Here is a 23,458-nt window from a genome sequence, read left to right on the forward strand (position 1 = left end):
TCTCCAGTATTCTTTCCTGCCATGGCAGGGGGTCGGACTAGATGATCTGCTCAGGTCCCTTCCGACCCTAGAAACTATGAAACTATGAATGGTCACAAACTCCTCTGTGACCAGTTCAGGCTGGAGATAAGGAAGAACTTCTTCACTGTCCGAGCCCCCACAGTTTGGAACAGCCTGCCACCTGAGGCGGTTCAAGCACCCACTTTGAACGCCTTCAGTGTTTGGATGCTCATCTTGCTGGGATCCTATCTATGATCCCTGCTGACTTCCTGCCCCTGGGGCGGGGGGCTGGACTCAATGATCCTCCGGGGTCCCTTCCAGCCCAAATGTCTATGAAATCTATGATAATGTTTGGAAATGTTTTCCTTTAAATCTGGGAGGTCCCACAGGCCACACAGTACCTTTGTCTATAAAAAGTCATGCTCAGATCTACATTGCCTGAAGCAACTGAAAGCAAGATCAGGAGAAACAGGAAGGTCATAGTTGGCAGCCAAGTTAATGTACTAAACAGTCTCTCATTGGAAGAGTGATCCAAAACATTTAAAAACAGGTTTTCAGATGAAACAGAAAAAGTTGAAGCAATTTTAAGTTTGACTGGTAGAGAAGATGAGCTTGTATCAAACAGGGCCCTCTTGCCAGCTTGGGATGCTTTTCAGATTTAAAGGGTAAGATTTTCCACCTAGATATTTTTTGCCTTTGGAAAGGTCTTGCCCAAAAGACATCCCGTACCTAGGAGACAAACATCGTGTCTCCCAAGATAAGCCTGGGTACAACTTCAGCTTCCTTTTGAGTGGATAAAGGCTGCAAGTTTGAATTATGTCAGGCCTGTAACCATTGCTGATTGGTGATGATCGATCATTTTCATGAGTTACAAGATGACGATGGAGCAGCTGGCTTTGCTAGCAAGAAAATAAGTTATCCATTCAATACTTGGACTCTTCTGGCATACCAGGTTTAACAAAACTGAGCTGAGGATGGAAAACATTAGGAAGACGTTGACACCTGCCCTTTACATTCTATGAGGCACAGCAAGAGTAAGGAGACTAACATTAGCATTGGGCACCTGGACAGTGGTCTCACATAGCTGTACGTCTTTCAAATGTAATTAAATGGAAATCAGTTAAAAACATTTTTTTTTGGTTTTTTGGAAAGCCACCACTATATGTAGATGGAAGGAGGGAAATGGCTCCACTGCCATGTAAAAAATACTGTAGGAATAAGAATTTCCTATTGGTGCAGGGGTCGAGAAATAAAAAGAATGACTCTGTTTGCCCATCATCTTGCTAGGTTCAGTTTTCTACTTAAACACAGGATATGACCTATAAGTTTATCAAGGGTGACCACCAGGATCTGGGGGAACGTTTGTTCACCAGAGTGCCCCGAGGGATGACGAGGTTGAACGGTCACAAACTCCTGCAAGACCGTTTCAGGCTGGACATAAGGAAGAATATTTCTTTACTGTCCGAGCCCCCAAGGTCTGAAACAGTCTGCCAGCGGAGGTGGTTCAAACACCTACATTGAACACCTTCAAGAGTAAATTGGATGCTTATCTTGCTGGGATCCTATGACCCCAGCTGACTTCCTGCCCTTTGGGCAGGGGGCTGGACTTGATGATTTCCCGAGGTCCCTTCCAGCCCTGATGTCTATGAAATCTATGACCTAATAGTTCTAAAAGCTGAGCTTCATAATACTGCAAATATCAGATTATCTGAAAATATTCCTTATTCAGTCTGGCAGAGCACAACAGACTCACTTATGGACATTATTCATTTTTATGCTGTGCTGTTTTTCTTTTTGGGAACCAGAGAAAGCATGAAAATGTTCTGCAACAGCCAACTGAAGTAGCTTCACTGTTCAGAAATTTCTTTTCAATACTTCAAATGCTCAAACTGTTAAATTCTCCTTTAAAATATGCATAGTGCAACCTACACGTTTATTCTCAATGCACATAAAGCATGTTCTGGACTGCAACAAACTGACTAGATTTCATCTCTTGGCAGCTGCTCTACAGTTTGCTTACATTCTATTCAAAAACATTTTGTTTACTGTAAATGCTAGTCATGGACAAACAATGATGCCTTTTTTTATGCTGGTCACACAAAACGATATACTGAGTCCTACATAATGCTGCCCATTGACCAAGGAATGTTCTGTATTAAGTTGTTTTAAGTAGAGGTTGTTTATGTAAAGTAAATAAATTTCATGCCTTACCATGTGATGATAATGTGACATTCCATCTGTATCAAGCCACAGAACAGTCATAGGTTTTAAGTCTTAAGCATGACTAATTAAAAATAATTATAAAAAACCACATCCAAAACTAAAAGGCAAAGTAAAAGTTCTCCAAATTCTTCCTTGCATCATATTATTTCTTTGCTGCTTCTACTCTTGCCTTTTTTTAAGATGGCAGAATGGAGCTTACTCTTTCTTAAAGTGGAATTAAAGTGATTAAAGTTGAAACTCTATTAAAGTGGTCACTGTGCTTCTGCCCGACTTCTGGGCAACAAATTCAGATGCAGGGTGAACAGCTCATCTAATAGGCTTGAATGCTGGCTAGATTTTCAGCACTGAGGGTTAGTTTCTGAAACACAGACGGGATATAAATTTATTTCATGGCTGCTAGAAAGCATTCCGTAAGGGAGGCAATAACTGCCAGCCATAGCCCAAGGTCCTCTCCACCGGTACTCACTGGCCAGGAGAGTCAGGGATCTGGTTTTGAAGAAAATCACATGGGGAAGTCTGTGCTATTATGAACTCAACTTGTACAAATGAGCCAAACTGCAAAAAGGGCAGTGTAACTCGCTCCTTTTCACAGGGTGTTACTTTCCTCAGAGCAATGGAGACTGTCTTGGACTTGCTCGATTCTCTTTGTTGTAAGATGTGGGCCTGTAGCTGAGCAGAGGCAACCAAGATTGATGTGACTGCTTCTTATCTGGAACAGTTTTGCTGATCTGGACTGGTGATAGACAATGAGTTTGGGCTTCTTCTGGAGTCTCAGAACAGAATAGCTGTTTTTTATTTACTTTGATTTTTTGTTGGTTACACTTATCTAAATTTTAAACAAACCGACTGGCTTCAGAACAAGTCTTTTGGCCTTGGATTTTGACTTCCTTTGAGTTATGTTGTCTGAGAATAATGCATACATGATGGAATTAAAAAAAAAAAAAAGACGACACAGGAAAAGGACATAGTAAAGTGGTAGTGGAGAGATTACTAGTAGCTACAGTTTCTCCTGATCATCACCATGATTGTTCTGCAGGGACAGGAATATTTCATCACCAGGGAGTTTCAGAACTCCATGAAAAGAAGAAGTGCTTGAGTTCTCCTCAGGCCTAAACCCTTTATAGTATTAGAGGGGACTACTCTTCTAGTGAGACGAACACCTCATGGCCACCTTTTACATGTCTCCCTAAACACCTTCAGGTCAGAGGTAAGTATAAAGTTTACTGCAGAAGTAAAAAATTATGTGATTAACATCTCACGTGTTAGAAAATTAACACAAACACGAACACCTGATGGGGGGTTCACTTGAAATATTTTGTGTGGGTTTCTATCAAAACCTTTGCACCTTTGCAACAGAAAGATGGATTTTTTCAAATTAAAAGTTCAGACTTTGCAGAATGCTGGACAAAAGGCTCCTTTCTGGGTTTGAGATTCTTGTTGCTAAGATCCTGGTTTTCTTGTGGGCAATGGCCAATGCTACCTTCTATATACAGATAGGAGTGGAAACAAAACACAAAGGAGGAGTCCCATCTCAGGAGTTACTTCTGATACAGCCTTAGAAGCAGCACTATTGTTACTTGGTTTCCTCTTTTCACTTCAGCCCATCCAGTATCTTTCATTTGAAAAACTGATCAAGTCCCTTAACCTCTTTCTCTGAACCTTACCTGGGGGCACTTACTGATTGTGTGGTAGCCATCACATGCTTAAAGACAGGCACATGCTGAAATACTCTGCAAATGATGGGTCTTGTAAAATATGGATAATGCTTCCTGCCCCTCTCAGGTACAATGCAAATTCTTTAATGCTTGTAAAATGATATACTGTTTCTATTATTAAAGGCTGGAGAAGCATCAAGGATTTACTACACAAGAACTGGTATTAGACCTGGTTTTCTAGATAAGGAAGGTGACAATCCAAATCAGTGTAAATAAAGTGAACTGCTCTTAACAATTTCACAGATAGGGTCTAAATTCCTCAAGGAATTTATGCACTGGAAGTGGGTATTCCAATACATGTGAAGCTAACTATGACAAGGGTATGGAGCCTGATCCATGTGACATCAAAACATAAGAGAAATCATAATCTCTGGACAAGGTCCTCCTTGACTATGAATCAAAGAATTAAAACAAGCTAAACCAACAAAAAAAAACCCTTATCTTAGTAGATAGATGTTCAAATACCAAAAAGTGGTAAATGGTTATTGATTTTAATGGATAATGTAGGTTGGAAATCTTGTTTTCTTTTTTAAACCCCATATTATGAGCTAGTTAAGGGCACTAATGTACATATGTGGTCTACACTATATTGAATGCCACTCACTTCAAATATTTTTAGAGCACTTGTTATGAAATGACATAACATTTATTACAGCACAGTCACTAGGAGTAAACTAGACACTTCACAAATACAGATAAGGTGATAAGGCCTCCATCAAACAGACTTCAAGCTGATCAAAACCCAACAGGAGTGAAGATGAGGGTGGGAGGATTAAGACAGAGAATGGAACAGCTGAGAAGGCAGTATTTTTCATATGCAGACATCCATCCAACTTGCATAAGGCCTCAAAAGCTTGACTGAATCCAATTGTCTTTTGACCATGCCCCAAATACACTACTGATACTGATTGATTTGTCCCCTTATGCATTACTCACTATTTATTAGCAAGAATGTGTATAAAAAATAGAAGGCTGAAAAGAAAGATGATACTAAGTTTCAGAAAAATGCAAAAGAATAGTTAGTATAGCCTGCATACAGGGAGAAAATCAATCTCTCTCTCTCTTTCTTTGGTTTTTGTTAAAAGCTATGAAAGCAGACATATCAAAGCAGATGTTACACAACATATTTGAAAAAGTTTGTTACCTTGGACAGGATGTTCAGCCTTATTCCTCTTCCACTGCTTTAGCTTTTTTACTTGAGCCACTAGCAAATAAAATATATTTCAGGAGGTCAAGACAACTTTATTCCAAAGGGTTTAATGAAAGCAGTAAAATACAAAGACACCTCACCTATTTTCCTAAGAGCATGTAAATTCTCCTTTTAAAGGTTTGGCACATATCACCTGCTCAAATAAATACCAAAAATATCTACATAGGCAACATTAAGGAATACCATTTTGTAGGTGGAAATATTTGCTATCTGTATACTTTGTTAGAAATCAGATAAGAAATGGTTATTTACTCTAAAGCAGGAGTGTCTAACTCACCTGTGACTCCGGGCCAATTCTGGACCACTGATCTCTTTGCTGTTGCTTTTGGACTGCAAGCAGACTCCTGGGCTGGATCCAAATCCAACAGCAGCCATAGGGCAAGCAAAGGCTGCAAGGGGGTTAATGCAGCCATTGTCATCCCCTCCCCACTCTCCCCTACACTCCTGCCCTACAGTAACTGTGGTTCTAGGCACACAACGCTTTGCCTAGAATGGGGACATTCTTCAGATGCTCTCAATGCCTCCTGAAGGCAGCCACAGGAGGCCTTTCTTGCTTGTTGCTGTATTTGCATGTTCAAAAGAGGCATTTCTTGCCCGTTCCTAGATTAGCATGTTCAAGAGGGAGCAGGTAGGCAGGGAGTGCTCAAGTACATCCTTACCCAAAACTGGTAGACATATCCCAAGACTGTTCTCATCCTTCAAATGATAGTGTTAGTGGTTAATGGTAGGGCAGCACCGAAATTTGGGTTCTAAGTAGAATGTCACACAAAGAAGTGTCACACCTTATCTATTTTTGCACTAAAAAGTTCATCTTATTCCTCAAATATAACGTGGGCTTCATTTAAGATCCCTGATGCATGGAGCCAGGACTGTCTTCATCTAGCAGATAAGTTACCATCTAGCTGAAGGTTGTGTTTACAGAGTGAATGGCTATCTACAGAGACATACAAGCTATTGACTGATGGTCCTTGAGGACAGAACTAAGTTCACCCAGGACAACAGAAAAGTATTTCTCTTTAAATATTGCCACAGAATCCCAACTAGTTAAATTATGTTTTACTAACAAGGTTTTGTAGTTGGCAAGTCTCATTTGAAGACTTGATGTTGAATAACTTTTCCATTCAAGGAAGCCCAGTTTCTTAAACTCCTTGTCCTTATGTACAGATTTATGCAGATCCTGACATGACTGTTCATTCACCATTGCAACCCCTGACTTCATGTAAAACTAAGAGAGAACCTGACAGCTAATTCTGACAGGTTCCAGAAGTCCCTCATTGAGAGTAGTACAAGAAGACCTGCTGGAAACTCCTTATCTGAGAAGTGACAGATCTGCTTACGAGCAGACTGCACTTGGTGGAAAATACCCCTTGTAAAGGGAATCTCAACTGTGAAGAACAGCTGGCTTATTCATGTGATTAATGCTTTCCTCAGAGAACCCAAGAGCAACAGGGGATACACCTAAGTCATAGATGGCTAAAAAGAAGGCATTAAGGACTGCTATCCATTCCTGAACTCCTGACATAGTAAGCCCTGGAGATTCTCCCAGATGTGCACTGACTCAAGAACCTAGACTGGAATGACTCAGCAGACAAACTTCCCCAACTGTCCCCAGAAAAAAAAGTGATTACTTCTTTCAAGAAGAGGAGTAGTATCAGACAGTATAGTGGGAGCACCCACAACATGTGCTGTAGCTGGTACTGTAGACATACAGTGCCAGTATCAGGATGGCCATCCATAAAATTCAGGCATTTATACATGTACCTGATGCCTGCTCCAACTAATTAGCATGTGATAGAGCAGACTGATTAGCACTAATTAGCAGTCATGTCAACTCCACTGAGTATTCTGGAGCCTGCTAATTAGCATGCTCCACCAGCCTCAGCATTTTGTGTATTCAATGTCCTACGCTTCAAAATGGCAGTGGGGGCACTTTAACACTAGCACTGAAGCCTAATCATTAACTCCATCACTATCCACTAAGTATCTAACCATTTACAACTACTTGCATAAGAAAAGAAAGGACTACACAGCATGTGAAAAAGCCACAAATTCTAACTCATTCTCACAACTGTTAAAAAATAAAAAGAACTGTGGAGCAGTTAGAGCTGCCTTGCCTTTTTTACCCTTGGCTGGATGCACAAAGACACACATGCCCAGGTCCAGCAGATATGACTGACCAAAAGAATCTGGACTTCAGTTGCCTGGGTGCATGAACACCAAGAGCAGAATACAAACATAAACAATACAGTACTTTGTGCTAGTTGTTAAATTACTGCAAAGGGGTAAGAGTTGTTGAAAATCCTTACTTAATATTCTGGTTTTCTGCAATTCAGTTTTCAAGTTACTTGAGGATGCTGAGATGCTGATAATATTTTCAAGCTCTTTACTGCCCCCTAAAGCCTGAAAGAAATAGAATTAAAAACAAGCCTTAATTTCATTCCAAAAACCTACAAATTACTGCAGTCTAACAAGCATTTGTAAAAACAACTCAGTATCAGAAGTCTATGGGATTTAGGGGCTTAAGTGCATATGCCACTTTTGAAAATGGGATTTTGATGCTTTTGAAAAGTAGTGCTCAAAATCTTGTTAGTTTTCCTTCATTTATAAATCTTCAGCTCTTTAAATAGATTAATACTTGATCCCCAGAAGAACAATCCTGGAATATGTATAAAACTTGCCTTAATATATTAGTAAAGACAGAAAAATCTATCAGTGTTCATACTTCTATTGCCCACGCTCTTCAATTCTAAGTCTAAACATATACAGTTATTAATCATAGGAGTGGGATTTATTTTAAAATGTATTTAGAAAAGCCAAATTGAAAAATCTTTTAATTGAAGGCTTTTAAAAATAGCATCAATCTAAATAATATTGTTGGAAATTAAAATACTGGCACCCTGCATATGTAAGTAAAATAATGCAATATAATTTGATTATTCTACATTATTTCTGAGGATACTGATGCATAGGAAGGAAGTCTGAGTTAAATGTTAACATTTGATGTAAACTGTATAAAACACAATGCAAACACTTATTTTTACATTTATTTATATTTTTCCATGCTGAATAAATTTAAGACACTTAACTGACTGGTCTCATTGTTTCAGCCCAAAGAGATGCTTAATTTTCCAAAGTAGGAAAGCAATATGCATAATAATTCATAAATCAGCAATAATGCAGCAATAATTCATAAATCAAATGCTATGAAAATGAGTTAATAATGACCTTATAGACTGTAGTCTCTAAAAAACTAGGTACAGAGCTGCAACAATAAATTACTGTCTATTTTGAAAAGCAACTTTCCTAGTTTTCAAAAATTGGCATTTTGAGCTTTCACGTTAGTTCGTTGCCTCTCAAGGAATACGAACAGGTTACTTCATGTTTTTTTCTTTCCTATAAATCACAAATCCTGTATACATGGCTGTAGTTTTTATTTAATTCTCATATTAAAAGTACATTAAGAAAATTAAAGCCACTGTAAAACAGACCTGTAAGCTTGTTAAATTTTGCCTTATTTTCAGAAATCTCTCCAATGAATTTTCAACTTCAGAGTGCAATTCCATGAACCTATAGAAGACATAAAAATTAAATTATTTTAATTATAACAGTATGTCTTGGGAATAATTGAAAATGTCTTTCTGGTACTTATTCCCCTGTAATGCATAAACATTGCAGTAGCACATCACAGTAGTACATAAATATACATTTATTTTCACACCAACACTGAGAATGATTCTTTCTTTCATATTCTAAAGATGGAGTATTTAGGTGCAGAGAAATTAAGTGATCTGCCCCTGTGCACACAGGAAAGGACTGGAAAAGCCAGGAACTGAACATGCATGTTCTGTCTCAATCCAGGACCATCTTTCAATCCAGATGCATTCTAGTTTCAATTTAAAGACAGCCAGCTTTTAGAACGTAAGGAGCTCGATGATCACAATAAAAAGCAGGAAACACTCAGATCAGATTCTAAATGACAAACTAGTTAGTCTATGACTGAGGATGTATACTGAATTTCTGTTGGAGAAATACTGTTGTGTGTTTTCATGATAAATGTTTAGAAGAGGTTCTCTTTGTAGCGTGTCAGCACAGAAATCAAATATGGACGGACAATGGGGAAATATCCATCCGGTGTTCTTTTCCCACATAACGGCTCGCATCGTTAAAACCTGGTATTTAGACTGAGCTTTACAGAGGAAAAAAAGTTACCACTATTGTGCTTCTACATAGCAACAGATGGTTATGCTGAAGAGGAAATGCCAATGTCAGTGTATTGTACAATATATTTTCCCCTCAGAACATAAAGTGTATGGAAGTTCACATAAAATATTAGTGTGTAGGTGTTTGTTTGTAAATGTGCTTTACTGGCATGTCACTAACTGCTGGTCTTTTGAAAATTTTGCAGGTTTTTTTTAAACTTACTGAATTATTGAATACAAACATTTACATGTCAAGAGGAACTATGCTAACATAAATGGTTTTGCAGCGTTAAGGTTACCACCACTAGAAAACAACCATATACACATTGATCGAGGGATTTACTGTATCATGGGAAGAATGCTTTTGTGTGAATTCAGAGTTTTTCCACAGATGTAGCTGTACATTTTTAGTTCCTAGCATCTAGAATGCCTCTCCAAATGCCTATGTGATTCTACTGGGCTCCATGATTTAAGAGATATTCCTACAATAAAAGGCACTCCAACATTAAGTGCATGGGTAAATACTATGTTTATTGCCAAGTAATTTACTTTAGATTTTACTCCATAGCTGGAAGCCCCACTCCCCAAAGTCAGAGGCCTAGAAAAAGCAGTCTTACTGCAGTTCCTCACGAGGGGATGGAAACCAGTCTGCACAGAGAAAATATAATGAAAATGACTAATGGAACTGACACACAACACTCTCTCAGTTCTACATTTTTTCATAAGGTAGCTTTACCACTAGAAAAGGGAGACTTTGCTCCAATGTAAGGCTGAGCATTGTACATTTGCCCCGCTTTTACTGCGAAATAAAATCAATAGTTGCATAGTAAATATGTGTCTATACCCTTCTGCAATAAAAAAAAATCCCTGAAGTGTCTTTAACTAGAGGAAAAGATTTAATTCCACACATATGAAACAGTATTTATTTAAATAATCACTGCAAATCCCATTAGACAAAATAGTTATATTATAGTGGACTAGCTGATCTTTGACGTTCCTTTTACTCCCATGATTCTATACATCTCTTTTGCAGTGGTACGTAGTGGCTCCAGACAGCTAAGTATATGCTAGAAAAATTCCCTGATAGGTACAAAGAAATGGACTGTGGAAGCACTGAGCACAGGGTAAGAAGCACCAGGCATGCTGCATCAACTGCTGGGTCTTTGAAAAGAGAACAACATAGCACAGTACAACCCTGATACTTTGCAAGGTTAAGTTCCTCATTGCTCTGCAAAGATAAGGGTTTGCAAGCCATCTGGAAGTATACATAGCTGGAGCAAACAGCTGTGGGACAGCTGAGATGTTCTGGGTGTTTGCTGCAGTTTTTATTTCAAAGGGCACCTCCTCTCCAAGCAGCTGTGCAGAACTGAGGCTGTGCTTGAGCTGAGAAAAGAAGTAGTGCCCTCTGATGTAAATGCTCAGCAAGTCAGATGAGCAACCTGTCCTTAATTCAGCAACCTGCTGTGAATTAAGCAGGTTGTGAACCATCCCAATACAAAAAAATCCAGGTTCTACCATAGCCTGTAAGAAGCTGAAGACTAGATGAGGGGGGGTGTTTGAGAGCCAAGCTAAGATTTCAGTTTACACAGATAAGGAATTAAGGTAAGAATAAGGCAGGTCTGCAACTCATCTGCATAGAGATGGCAGTCAATTTGTATTTGTAAAAAAGATTACTGAAGGTTAAAGTATTGAAGGAAAAGAGAAGAGGACCAAGAAGAGACCCACAGAAACCTGGAGGGAGGACATAAAGAAGGGTAATTAGAGAGGCTGGAGGAGAAACGGGAGAGGACAGAAGCATTGAATCTAAAAGGAGGACAACGTTTCAGTAAGAGGAAAAATGTTTGCTCTACCGAAGAAGTTTTACAGATCTAGAACAGTGGTTTTCAGCCATTTTTCATTTGCAGACCCCTAAAAAATGTTGAATGGAGGTGAGAACACTTTGGGAAATTGCAAATGGAGGTGCAGACCCCTTTAAATTCTAAGTGTGGGTATTCACATTCTTTTGATTGCTCATAGTCCTCTTTCACATAGTCTGTGGACCCCAGGGGTCTGCAGACCACAGGCTGAAAGCAACAGGATGAAGATGAAATATTGGTTTTGAGTTTCGACTAAGAATAAGTCATTGGAGATTTTAGTGAGAGCAGTTTCAGTTGAGTGTAAAGGATGGAAGATGGATTGGAGAAGGTCCAGGATGGGCATCCAGGAAAGGAACTCCAGAAAGCAACTGCAAACTGCAGTCAACAATGATATGCTAATTGATTCTCTCCATCCTTCACTTCACTCCACATTGACATTTGTCCCTTCCGGAGACCCGAATCCTTGTCAACTTCTACTCCTCTGCTCCTGCTCATATGATATAGCACACCTTTGGCAGAAATCCTGTGACCAGGATGACCTCCTCTCCTTCACTACTACTTCTCATGTCCTTGTTGTAAACTATATGTTTTCTTCCAGAATTTTCCAAGCAATGGCTCTTTCCATTGCTGCAGTGAGGTCCTCCTTCATACAGGTCTCACCAAGGGGTCGGCAAATGAGCATGCGCTCCATAATCTGCACCTCACCATGCTTGTATATAGTTGTGTCATTAGAGTATCTCCATTTGATCATGTTTGTTTCTGATCTTCTGGTTTGCATGCACAAGTGATTCAGGCATCACCATGTAGGCCAATCTAGATTTGCCCCTCCTGGAAGGTCCTCCTGGGGTTCCAGGTCTATTTCAGAGCACATGATTGCACATAATCTTTCCTTCCATAACCTCAGTTATGTCTTGTCAGCCATCATGTACAACAGTGCAACACTGGTTGCAAAACTTTTTCACATTTTAAGTCTGTGTGACCACAGAATGGATACCTGGGTTCTTCCATCTGCCATGATCTTTCTTTTTGGCTCGCTACCTTTCTTCTGATATCAGGTGGTACAATGCCAACCAGTAAGTACTGGCTATCCTTTGGCGTTGGCTGTAGACATCCTGTTAATTCATGAGAGCTGTCATTTAGAACTGGATCTATATTCTTGGCATGAACCAATCATTCCCATACTGAACATGCATACTGTACAGTGGAGTAACACAAGGCAATGGCAGTGGTTCGTAATGTAGACTTCATAATGTAGAAGCGACCAATGTCCAAAGTATGTTGTTGCAGGTGCTGACTTTTCCTTTCATATTTTCTACCAGTGCTTTGAAGGTAAGTTTTTGATCCAATGAAACCCCCAAGTACACAAGGGTCCAGGTGATTAGCCAGTGATTAACCAGATGGTGTTTAATTTTCACTTGGCTTCTCTATGGCATAGGTAAAAAGCTGTGACCTGTATCTTGGTTGGGTTGGCACAAAGCTGGTTCTCCTTGTAGTAATCTGAGAGGTTGCTCAGTAAATATGTCGGTCTGTTCTTGACAGTGACAAAGTCCTTCTCTTGTGATGTGGTACATAATTAGCATATATGACAGTCTTTGTAGTACTCTGTATGGGTTGGTCATTGGTATATATGACAGTCTTGGTGCTAGCATGCTATCACGTGGGAGGCCATTTTATTGTTATCTCCAGCAGTTTCATTTCTTGCACAGTTCTATGTAAAAACATCTATTTTCCAAAAAAAAATCAGACAAGCTACACTAGATGGTAGTTGTGCATCATACTGTAGACTTTGGCAAGCAGGTTTAGGTGGTTGACAGTCATGTGCCACTAACAGGTCTACAAACACAGCACCCGTTATCATCCCTTTCTTGAATTCATCTTCTATATGCTGGGTGATGTTTAGAATTTGGGCAGTGCAGGACTTGCCTGGTCTGAATCTGGCTTGTTCTGATATTAGATGTTGTTCAATATGAGCTAAAAGGCAATTAAGAATAAGGCATTTGTAAAGCTAGTAAAGATGGCACAGAAGTGACACTGGCTTAAAGCTCTCTGGGTCAGAGGCATCTATAACTTTAACAGAGCCATTACACAGGCCTGTCATCTTAATTTAGGTATTCTAAGGGTCGATGATCAATTGTTAAGAAAGTAGAAAACCCATATATTAGATGCAGGACCAAAAAGTCTGATCTGCTCTGTGCACACATTGTTGAATCCAGCTGCTTTGCCATTTCTCAAGTGATTTATTCCACAGTCAAGTTTATCCATTGTGTATGGCATACTAAAATGATTTTCCTCCAGATTAGTCTGCCATCTAATCTGTATTTTAGGTTGTTTGTTCGAAGCTTTACCATTGAGCAGAAGCTGATGAGCCACCTGGTTGGCTCTGATGTTGTGAAGTTACTGTACTTTCTTTGGGTTGTTACTTAGCATGTGAATGGTTAACCATGCTTTCCTGCTAGCATCGTATCTATTCCTTTGATCAATTCTTTTCATTTCCACTGCCTTTCTTTTTGGAGCTTTTAGTCAGGGCTGTCCCTGCTGCAATATTGTCTTCTGAGAAAAGAGCTCTTTAAAACATCTACTAGTATTTTTTGTATTCAGCTGCTAGTAGGAGAGTAAGCTTTGGTATATACTCAGTTCGGCATCCTGGAGGTATATACCTCTTGGAAGTTTTCTGCAGTGCATTCATGAAGACACTGTGGTTACTCAAGACTGGTTTGATGTGTGTAATCATTACGCCTCCATCAGATTATCTCTGGAATACTCCAGCACCAACATTTTTTTTTCAGAAACTGGTCAATATCCAGAATGGTAAAATACAAACCATCATAGCTGGAGGAAGAACAAAAGCAACAGGGGTAATACAGCATTTCAAGAAATATGCTTGTCAGTGTTCAATGTAGGCAAGTTATACGTTTTTCCTTGGCTTAATTCCTGGAACTGGCTGCTCCTTTCGGCTTCAATTTTCAAGAAATTCAGCTTTAAGTAGATACACATAAAATGTCAGCCCAGTAAGAGTTTAACAAAGTTATAAGAAGTGGAAAATAGGGCCCCATAATGGGAGGGGTCAGGCAACGTTAATCATATGAATCACTACTCCCACAATGCCTATATTATATTTTTCTAATTCTGGCTCCAATTCAGCAAAGCTCTTAAACACTTCTTTCTTATGTCCATTTCTGTTCGGCAAGGCACTTAAACAGCCACCTAAGTTGAAGACCTTTAAGGTTAAGTGCTTTGCTGAATCAGGCATCACAAAAGTCCATACAGAAATTTTGTACAGTTGTAAATGGAAATGCAGTTACAGTTGTAGCAGGAAATGTAAATGCAAATGCAGTTGTAGCAGAAAGCTTTTTAGAGAAAATGTTACATGTTGTACTTCACTCCAAACTCAAAGCTAGCAGGATCAATATTTATGCAGCTCAGTCGCACCTTTAATCTAGGAAGCTTTTCTGACTTTCCACTACCTGCAAAGCTGTGACTTATTGCTAGAGGCCTGGTGATCAGCGAGGTCCCTATCAGCTCTACTTCTCTATGCTTCTAAGGCTGCAGCTCAGTCCCTCCCTCTCCTGCGAGGCAAAGAGCTCCAAGATCCATGACTCCAGCCAGACCCTGCTTCCTGCATCTGATCCACATGCAGCATGGTGAGAGCCGGCAGCTGCTGCCAGGCGGAGGTAGCCTGCTGCCAGGGAAGCTGCTACTGCTCTCTCATAGATGGATCAGCTAACGATAGCACTAACAGGAACAAGAACCTGTGTCAGTGACAGGAGCAGCTCTCAGACTCTTAGACTCCTGGGGAGTACAAATGGACACAGAGGGGTTGTGTGCGCAGTCTCTGTCCTGCATATCTCCAGCACTTTCCCCACGTCTCTCTCCACCACTAAATCCTTTGGCTAAGGAGCTGGTGAGGTCAGAGCCTGGGGCTACTCTAGGGGGCTGGTTCCATTAACCAGAAAAGTCCCCCTGGGGCTGTGCGCAAAGGAGTTTTTAATAAAGATCTTCCCGCAGCACAGATCCCTGGGGAAACAGCAGCTGCTTAGCCCAGGCTCCCTGATCTCTAGCATGAATCTAGACCCCCTTCTCTTCATCTCCCTCCTCACCCCCTCCCCATGTCCAGGGATGAGAAACAGGGGACAACGTATTTTTCCTCTTATCAAATCGCAGTTTGCGTTGCGCATGGGGCTTTCTTGAGCCTGGTTGACTCCAAATGTACAGTGCTGCCTGCTTTGGCCAGGTGCCTCAGCCTCCTGGTCAGGCTAGACATTGCTGATGCTTGCCCAGACCACCAGCTGAGAGGAGAAACTTGAGCAAAAATAGCTTCCTGTCCTGTCCCTGATCAGTTCAGGTGGTACTTGGCAGAATGACGGGTAAAGGGTCTCAGAAAGGGTTGGCAGAGGTAGGTTTGGCAGTTGCCAGGTTTGTGTGTTGTGAGGAGGGGAGCGGCTAAGATGAGCTCTCATTAAAACCTCAAGGCTGTATGGTGCTCAGTTTTGGGCTAAGAGAAGGCTGGGTCAGCACTGATGGAAGGGAGGGCAAGGAAGGGCTATGGAACACGTTGGATGGATAGGAACTTTTACGGGAGCCAGGAATGGTACGAACCATGGGAAGTCTGGCAGGCAAAACGTGAGGTGCTTCAGTCACCTTTTGACTTATGCTGAGAGGGACCTGCAGGGATGAAGATGGTGGTTGGGGAAGAAAGAGCTGCAGCCTTTACCGCATAGCACCTGTGTAGTAGCAGGCTAATCAGGGGGGCACAGTGTCTACACAGAAAGTGGGGGTGGGTGAGGGCCTTCTAGAGGACTTCATCTTGGGCAGCACATCTGTAGGGACTGCCCACATGTTAATGGAACAGGAGTTAGGTTATGCAGATCAGAGATAATTCTGCCCTGGAATGGCGCAACTTTGAGCCATTTAAAGGTGTCAATGTGTAGACAATCCAGGGGTTAAGAGCTCCAGGAACTGCCTAAAAGTAATGTATAACAAGGCCCTGAGAATCATGGTACTTTAAAGCAAGCGGTAGCAAAATCTAGCACGAAATACTGCGATGCAAAGATGGCAATGCATCTTTGCTACTATGAACACTTTCAGCAAAATGTCTAAAGCTTGTACATGTGTTTTATCATTCCAAACTCTCACAATATTGTGAGTGCCCTAATTATAGTACTCCTTAATGCATCTTTATGCAGGGGAAGACTTTTAATAATGAGTAAGGGACTTTGGTACTGTATTCCTACTGAAAAAAAATCAGGTGTGGATGCCTAACTCTTTAAAAACCTCACCCTAGATTATTTCAAATATTAAAAATCAATTGTTACAGTTTTTATTTCTCTAAGAAAAATTCATCTCTCACAACTAAGTATCATGTCATTTTAGCATCACACACTGGGATACACTTACTTATCCACTTCTGTTTGCGGCTGCCCTCTTCTGGATAATCTCATTTCTGCATCATCCAGATGAACTCTCTCTCCTAAACAGAATATAGTGAAGAAATACACAAGGAAAAAATTAAAAGATACATTATATGGAGCAGTAGAAAAAAGATGAAAGCTCCACAAAAAGAGCTTATTTACAAAAACAGGGACAGCAAGATGCAAAATGTCTGTTTTTTTTTTAAATTTGTCTCCTTGTTGGCTTACATCATCTTTAGCTATAGAAGATTTAAAACTACAGTAACAATGACTGACTCTGTTACAGTACAGTTACAGTAGTTAAAAGAACCATGGCTGTCAGAATATACTGCTTACAAATAATTTTCAATACGCAATATATTGCATAAAAATCCTTACCCTGGCAAGCAGTACTACAGATGACTCATACAACATTTTCTTTAATTAAAAAAATTAAACAGAATCCCACCATCCTGAGCTGACATGTAGTGCAATGTAAACAAACTGCTTTTTTAGCAAGGAATCTGCATGGCTTTCTGTTACAACAGTTAAACAATTCTACATCATGATTTTGTGATTGGTGTGCTGCATAGTCAAACTGATTTCTATGAGAAGGGAACAATCAAAATGGGAAAGAAAGTTACTGTAGTACTAAATTAAGTCTCCTGTTTCTTGGCTGCTATCCACTCAAGGAATTCTAATAGCCATTTATAAATGTCATGTAATACACAATATACTTATATTGCAAGAGGCCTTTATCTATTGTTGTATCACCCTACATTCATTTCAGAATTTAAATGCATTTGTACAGCATCCCTACGTATGCTTTTTGGGAAAAAATATTTGAATAAAAATAAAGTACACAATTTATGCCATACGCTAAATCATTATGCTAGTTCCCCACCTATTTCTGAACCCTAAAATTTCCTGCATAAAAAGATACTTAATGTGACATTTTATTGTAGTGGAAGAAAAATCTGCAGTCCATACCAATCTTATATAAAATTTACTTCCATGCTCTTCAGGTGAACAGAAACTGAATAGTTGGTATTATTCTCTCCCAACCTTGCCAACAATTTATTCTGAAAATTTTAAGAAAGCCTACATGGAAGATTTCAACAAGGATTTAATTGTCTAAAGATTAAAAATCCTTCAGAAACAACCCAATATAAGATTTTCTTGGAGTCAAGTCCCTGCACTAATGAAATGCTACCCAAATAAAATTTTGCACCAACAGAAAAACTGTACTTAAATTATAACCGATCTCATTCATTCACTCTGTCAGGTAAGCCAACCAATCAGACAGTAAAGCATTATTTAAAGGATAAAAGACAGCATAAGACATGTTAAAAAAGAAAGAATAAAAAAGGACAGAGAGAGATTACCACTGTAATCATGTCAGTGAAGATCATTATGGACCACAGAATGAACTTTGAATTCAGGGACCTAAGTTTTAATACTGTCTCAGCAACCTGATGCCTGGGAAAAAATCCTGCACCTGTGTAGCTTGTAGTCTATCACAAATTGACACAATACATGTGATAAGAGGATCAGTGCAAGTGAGAACACTGGAATAATCAGGGAAAGGAACAACTTTTAAGAAAGAAGTATGATTTAAGGTAGGATTTGAAGGCAAGGAGGATAATGGCACTAAAACAAACCTATCCTACATCTTCTCACGTTAAGCTCAAAAAAATAAATTCAGATTCACATGGCATCTAGAAGTTTGACTTCATAAACCAATTCAGACCTATTTTCAGAATTCAATCTTTTTCCTCTTTCACCCAAGAGCAAACCTATTTTCTTTTTGTTGAGAAAGTTTTTTGGCACTGTTGACTTATTGGAACTACAGTTACTTTCACGTTGGTAGTAACTACATGGTCAGCTTCTATACTTACTAACCATCACAATTATTTAGGTTCCAGCTATCAGAAACCAAGTTGCCCATCCTGTCACACTGCATCATGCCTAGGACAATATTGGTACTGTCAAGGGCTCTGATCTTGAAGCTACTGCATGGAGCAAAGTCTTTTCAGCTGGGATCTTCTAGAAACTGCTCCTGGCAAATACTAGTAAAACCACAATACTTGTGATTTTCAGTGCAGTGTAAGACTTCTTTTTGTTTAGATTCTTAGATTAACTATTGGGTTCCACCCTCTCTTCTTTAGAAAAAACAGGTCTGAACAGCATGAGGGGATGCACGAGTTTGTTCTCATATTCAAGATACACAGCCAAATTTGGATCGAAAAAAAACCCTAAGTAGTATCCAGAAACCAGTGCATGTCACAGAAGGGCATGCATTAAATCAGTAAGATTTAGGATCTACTGTCCTTTAATGGGCAAGCAGATCATATCAAACAGAATGTCAATTTTATTCATTTTCATATACATTAAAAATCAGAGGTTCTTTTAGACTCAAATGAGTCCAGAACAATGGTCTTGAATTAATTAATAAATACTGTCCTACAAACACACACTTCTATTAACATTATTATATTGGCTGGAGGTACTTGCAAGGTGAAATCTATCCTTCTGCAGAGAAACTGCAACAGGCCGTGGGCACCTGATGCATGGCTTAAGTGACTATGTGAGGATGGAAACCCTACATTGGGGTGCATTCGCCCTTTGCTATTTTAGGTCACCTTCTTGACCTTACAAATGGCTGCACCTTCTTGCCTCAGCCTAAGCATTCAGCACATTGATTTTTTTCCTGGATTTTAAAATGATTACATTTAAGTGCTAGCTCTGTAGGAAGTATTAAGTTTTAATTTTAATATTTTGTAAAGCGTATGAAGATTCCTCAGTATGACAAGGTGCTATAAAAGTTTAAGCTGTTCCACTATAATAGCTGAAGTCCTTTGCCCCAAGTGATTTAATTTTAAATCTAGGTACTTCTAGATAGCCAATTATCCAACTGAAGTTACCAGTAAACCAGTGATATAGAAAGGCCAAACCCTAAATAGATTCAGACGAATAAATTAATTTAAAAGTGAACTTTAGAGTCATTGGTGAAAAGGAACATGTAAAGAGAAGAATTATGTAAGATTGTTTTACTTACACATTTTTGTTCCAAAAAATGAGCTATGCTCTTTGGTAGTGTTTGCCACTTCCTATGTAAATTATCAGACAGGTCAACAAAGTGAATTGTGAAAAACACAGTATATTTTAAACACCTGTAGCCTGACCTATGTATTTAGATACCCTGCAGGCTTTAGTTAGCTATTATATTAATGAAATTTAGAATCCTACTCAGTGGAAAATTATATTTACTGTGTTCCAAATAGTTCCCATTTATATATGGAACATCTTATACTTCATACAATGTAAAAATTGAAAAGTCAATAATATTCCTTTTATAATAAAATTACCTTGTCTGATATTTTTATATTACTTAGTAAAGTTCTAAAACATTTAAATTAAAAAAGCGTCTTCAAGGGTAAAAGAAAAGTGGTGTATTTAAATAACAGCTTTGAAATCAGTGAGATAGCAGTAAGTCTCTGCCACCATTTTGTAGCTATATGAATGCAGAAAAAAAAGCTACTGCTACATTACTGAATAATTATCCATCTAAATGTCAGCTATGATCACGTGATCAGTCTTTTTATGGGCAAAAAGAATGTTCCCTTATGTCCATATTTAATTTCAGTATGGAAATACAGTACATGTTCACCTTTCCCATTGACATCCCAATACACACGCATTTTAGTCCTCAAGGCATTTTCACTTTATTTTTTGCTCTCTCGCTTTCTTTTCCTATAAGAAATAACACTTAAGACAAACCTGGAGCTATGCAGATCAGCAGAAAATTGTTTAAAGCTGATAGCACGTTTAGACATCTGTATATGAACTGAGGTCTTACTAGAACTGCTTTAGGATAAAGGCATTTTTTTATTCAACTGAATGAAAGAGCTGTTTAGAAATGCAAGGACATACATGTTAGGCTAGCCTGTTTAATTTTATACCTGGCTGTTCACATCACCTACAATTTAAACATCTTTCAAAAAATGTAAGCGCTAACTTCTGGGGTATATCTGCAGCTAAACTAAAGTACAACTTCATTGTCTGCAGGCGCCCACAAAATCTGAACCTGAATTTTTGTGCTAACAGAACAAATTTCTCCTATTGCATTAATTGTTTCGTTTGACATGGCAACACCAGCAGAGAAACAGAGGCAACACAGACAGATCAAGTCTTCCCCATCTGTCAGTCAGGCAAGGTGAAGCCATTCAGGACACAGGATTCTATAGTCCAGTTACTCCTCCTCCCAGGATGCCAACCAACTTCTCCAGGTGCGAACACCAAAAATCAGTCAGCTTACATTGGCCTATCTAATCATTTGCACAGACCTAAATGCACATTGGGTTATCCTGAATAAGTGGATGCACACACTAATGCTACTACTTTATGGAATATAATTGAAAAGGTATGAAAAAAATTGCTTTTCCATGATGGAGCTGCTGCTTGTATAGACAAGTAAGTCTGACTAGCAGTGACTCAAACCAGGGTCAGTAGGAGTTATTAGCCCCATACATTATAACCAGGTTCAAGAAGTGGGAAACAAAGACAAGAAAAAGGGTAAAGAAGACTTGACAGAGCATAACGGACACTTTCAACCATTTGCAAGACCCCCTGCACAGCACAGAGGCCTAAGCTTGTGGAAGGAAAAAAAAAAAAAAAAAGAGATTAGGAAAGGAAAACTTAACCACTGAAAAGTCATCCAGGTAACAGCTCTGGACCCTGAGACTGGTTTTGGGATTACAGCAAAGAGAAGCAAGATTTCCTACGTAAAATGAAAGTTTGGATCAGCATAGGACGAAAATAGAACTGGAGAACTACTTTCTCCCTCTGGAAAGCGAAGCGTAGACATTATAAGACTATGGCCAGAGTGCTTGGCTGGCAAAACAGAGGAGAAGGAGAAGAGGAGCAATGACAGGTTAGCATTTAGCGCTAAATTTAGATTTCAAAGGGAAAAAGATAAGTATTTAACAAAAGAACTACGGTAAGAAGAACTGAGCTGCAAAGTAGTGAAACCTTACAGAGAAACCTTCTGAGAAACCCGTGAGAAATTCCGGGAACACTGAAGCCTGGATTTAAGGAGCCAGCACAGACAGCTCTCTCAAAAACTTTCTGGAATAGTACAGAATAGAAGGATAAGTAAAAATGTTATATGATTGACACTAAAACAAATAAATTATGGGAAGGAATCTCTTCAGAAATGAAGATGAGGCCTCTAACTTAGTTATGAAGGTAAATGGCATGGCTCCAGGTCTAGAAGAGCCTTTCTTTACCCTTCTGGTAGAGACCTAGATGTCAGAAGAGCTGCAGGCCCATGAACCAAACCCACCTTGGTTACTCTCAAGCTATGGGAAGCAAGAGGTACCAATTACCAGTTACTTTGTCTTGTTCAAAACTTGCCCTTTTACAGGAAATAAGGCAGGCATAGGTGACAACCTTTGTAAAGAACATGAGGAAGTTGTCCTATAGGCCTAAGTATTGGCTTTCAGTATTTGGGAACTAGAGGGGTTGAATCTCAACTGACAGTGGTCAAACAGATCAGCAAGAGTTGGCTATTTGGTTGAAGACTTCTCAGTGATGCAATTATTCTTCCACAGAAAGCCTTCCAGCTCAGGCACTCTGTTTCAAGACTGACACCTAAGAATATACACAAGTGGAGATTTTATTCTCAAGAAGACACTGCTGTTTATATAGGTTCATGAGTATTAATTAATCCTCACAAACTGCAGAAGATGGCATCTGTAGTTCTGTGAAGGCACAAAGTCCTGACATAGGAAAACTTTCATGGCTTGAGACCTGTATAGATAATATGGAGATACTTTCACTACTTGGAGGGAAGAAATTAGACGATCTTGGCATTTCTCCACCAAGGGGGAGAAAATGGAGCTTTCCTGGAATGTTAGTGCCTGGTCAGAGCCATTTTCATCAAGGTCTTTAGGATCAGTGCCAGCCTGAAGGGCAAAACACTGAATTGGAAGAGCAGCTGTCCAGAAACAAGGACCAAAAGCAAGACAACAAGGTTTAAAAATAAAAATGGAAATGGAAACATCCTTTTAGATTCAGAGCCATTACCACTAAAATGAGAAGCAGTGCACAAATCATCCGGTTAAGACCCACACTTGTCACAGCTCTGAACGATTCTGCAGTCATCCAGCACCATAATGCAGAGGAAAGGACAGGGAGGATGAGACCCCCAGGTAGAAGGGATCCAGACAATAACGGATACAAGAAGAAATGCTTTTTTGACTCTTCTTCCATGACTTTTTCTGGAAGAATGTTTCCTTCATTTTCCTGTTCCATTCTCAGGTTCTTGAATGATGCCAGTTTTAGCTGTTTCCACCAAAGCAAAAGGACAACTGGAAAACCAAGCTGTCAGTCCAACGGAGCAAGCTAAGAGGAGGAGCTACAGGAAAAAAAAATAAATCAGCATCTGATGGGTGAGGAAGACCAGAAGCAGAGTGGAAAAATAAACGGGGCCCACCTAAACTACTTGTGCCTGTCTGATTTTCTACTAACAAGTAATTGAAAAGGAAGTGCATGAAGACTTGTAATCTCACATACTTGAGAATAGCTGACCTTGAACATTTCTTTCTAAAATTTTTAGTAGGGGTGTACCGAGATTTTTTGGGCCAATACCAACAGCTGATTTTTAACGAGTCTTATAGGCCAATACTGATCCAATTCCAATATTCAGCCCAGCAGCGTGGAGAGCAGCATCTGGCTGATAAGTCTGTTGTGGTGGAAGGGGCAGAGGGAGGGAAAGGGCATGGGGGGCAGGGGCAGATCGAGGTTCCCACGGTGGGGGGGGAGGGAGTGGGGCTGAGGCAGGCGCTGCCCAGCTGAGGCAGGGTGG

At 39.6% G+C, this 23,458-nt stretch overlaps 1 protein-coding gene across 1 annotated transcript in view; it reads right to left on the reverse strand.

Moving 5' to 3' along the window:
* The window catches only part of ITGB3BP (integrin subunit beta 3 binding protein), a 44,554-nt gene that overhangs the window by 9,868 nt on the left and 11,228 nt on the right, over nt 1–23,458 (reverse strand). The window contains exons 4-7 of the mRNA XM_019531566.1: nt 16,598–16,670; nt 8,637–8,715; nt 7,455–7,548; nt 5,083–5,142 (exon numbers count right to left, since the gene is read on the reverse strand). Of these exons, the coding sequence (XP_019387111.1) occupies nt 5,083–5,142; nt 7,455–7,548; nt 8,637–8,715; nt 16,598–16,670 (306 nt within the window). The remainder of the gene's footprint in view (nt 1–5,082; nt 5,143–7,454; nt 7,549–8,636; nt 8,716–16,597; nt 16,671–23,458) is intronic.

Source organism: Crocodylus porosus, unplaced genomic scaffold, assembly GCF_001723895.1.
Source record: "Crocodylus porosus isolate Cpor-Errol unplaced genomic scaffold, CroPor_comp1, whole genome shotgun sequence".
Lineage (NCBI taxonomy): Eukaryota > Metazoa > Chordata > Crocodylia > Crocodylidae > Crocodylus > Crocodylus porosus.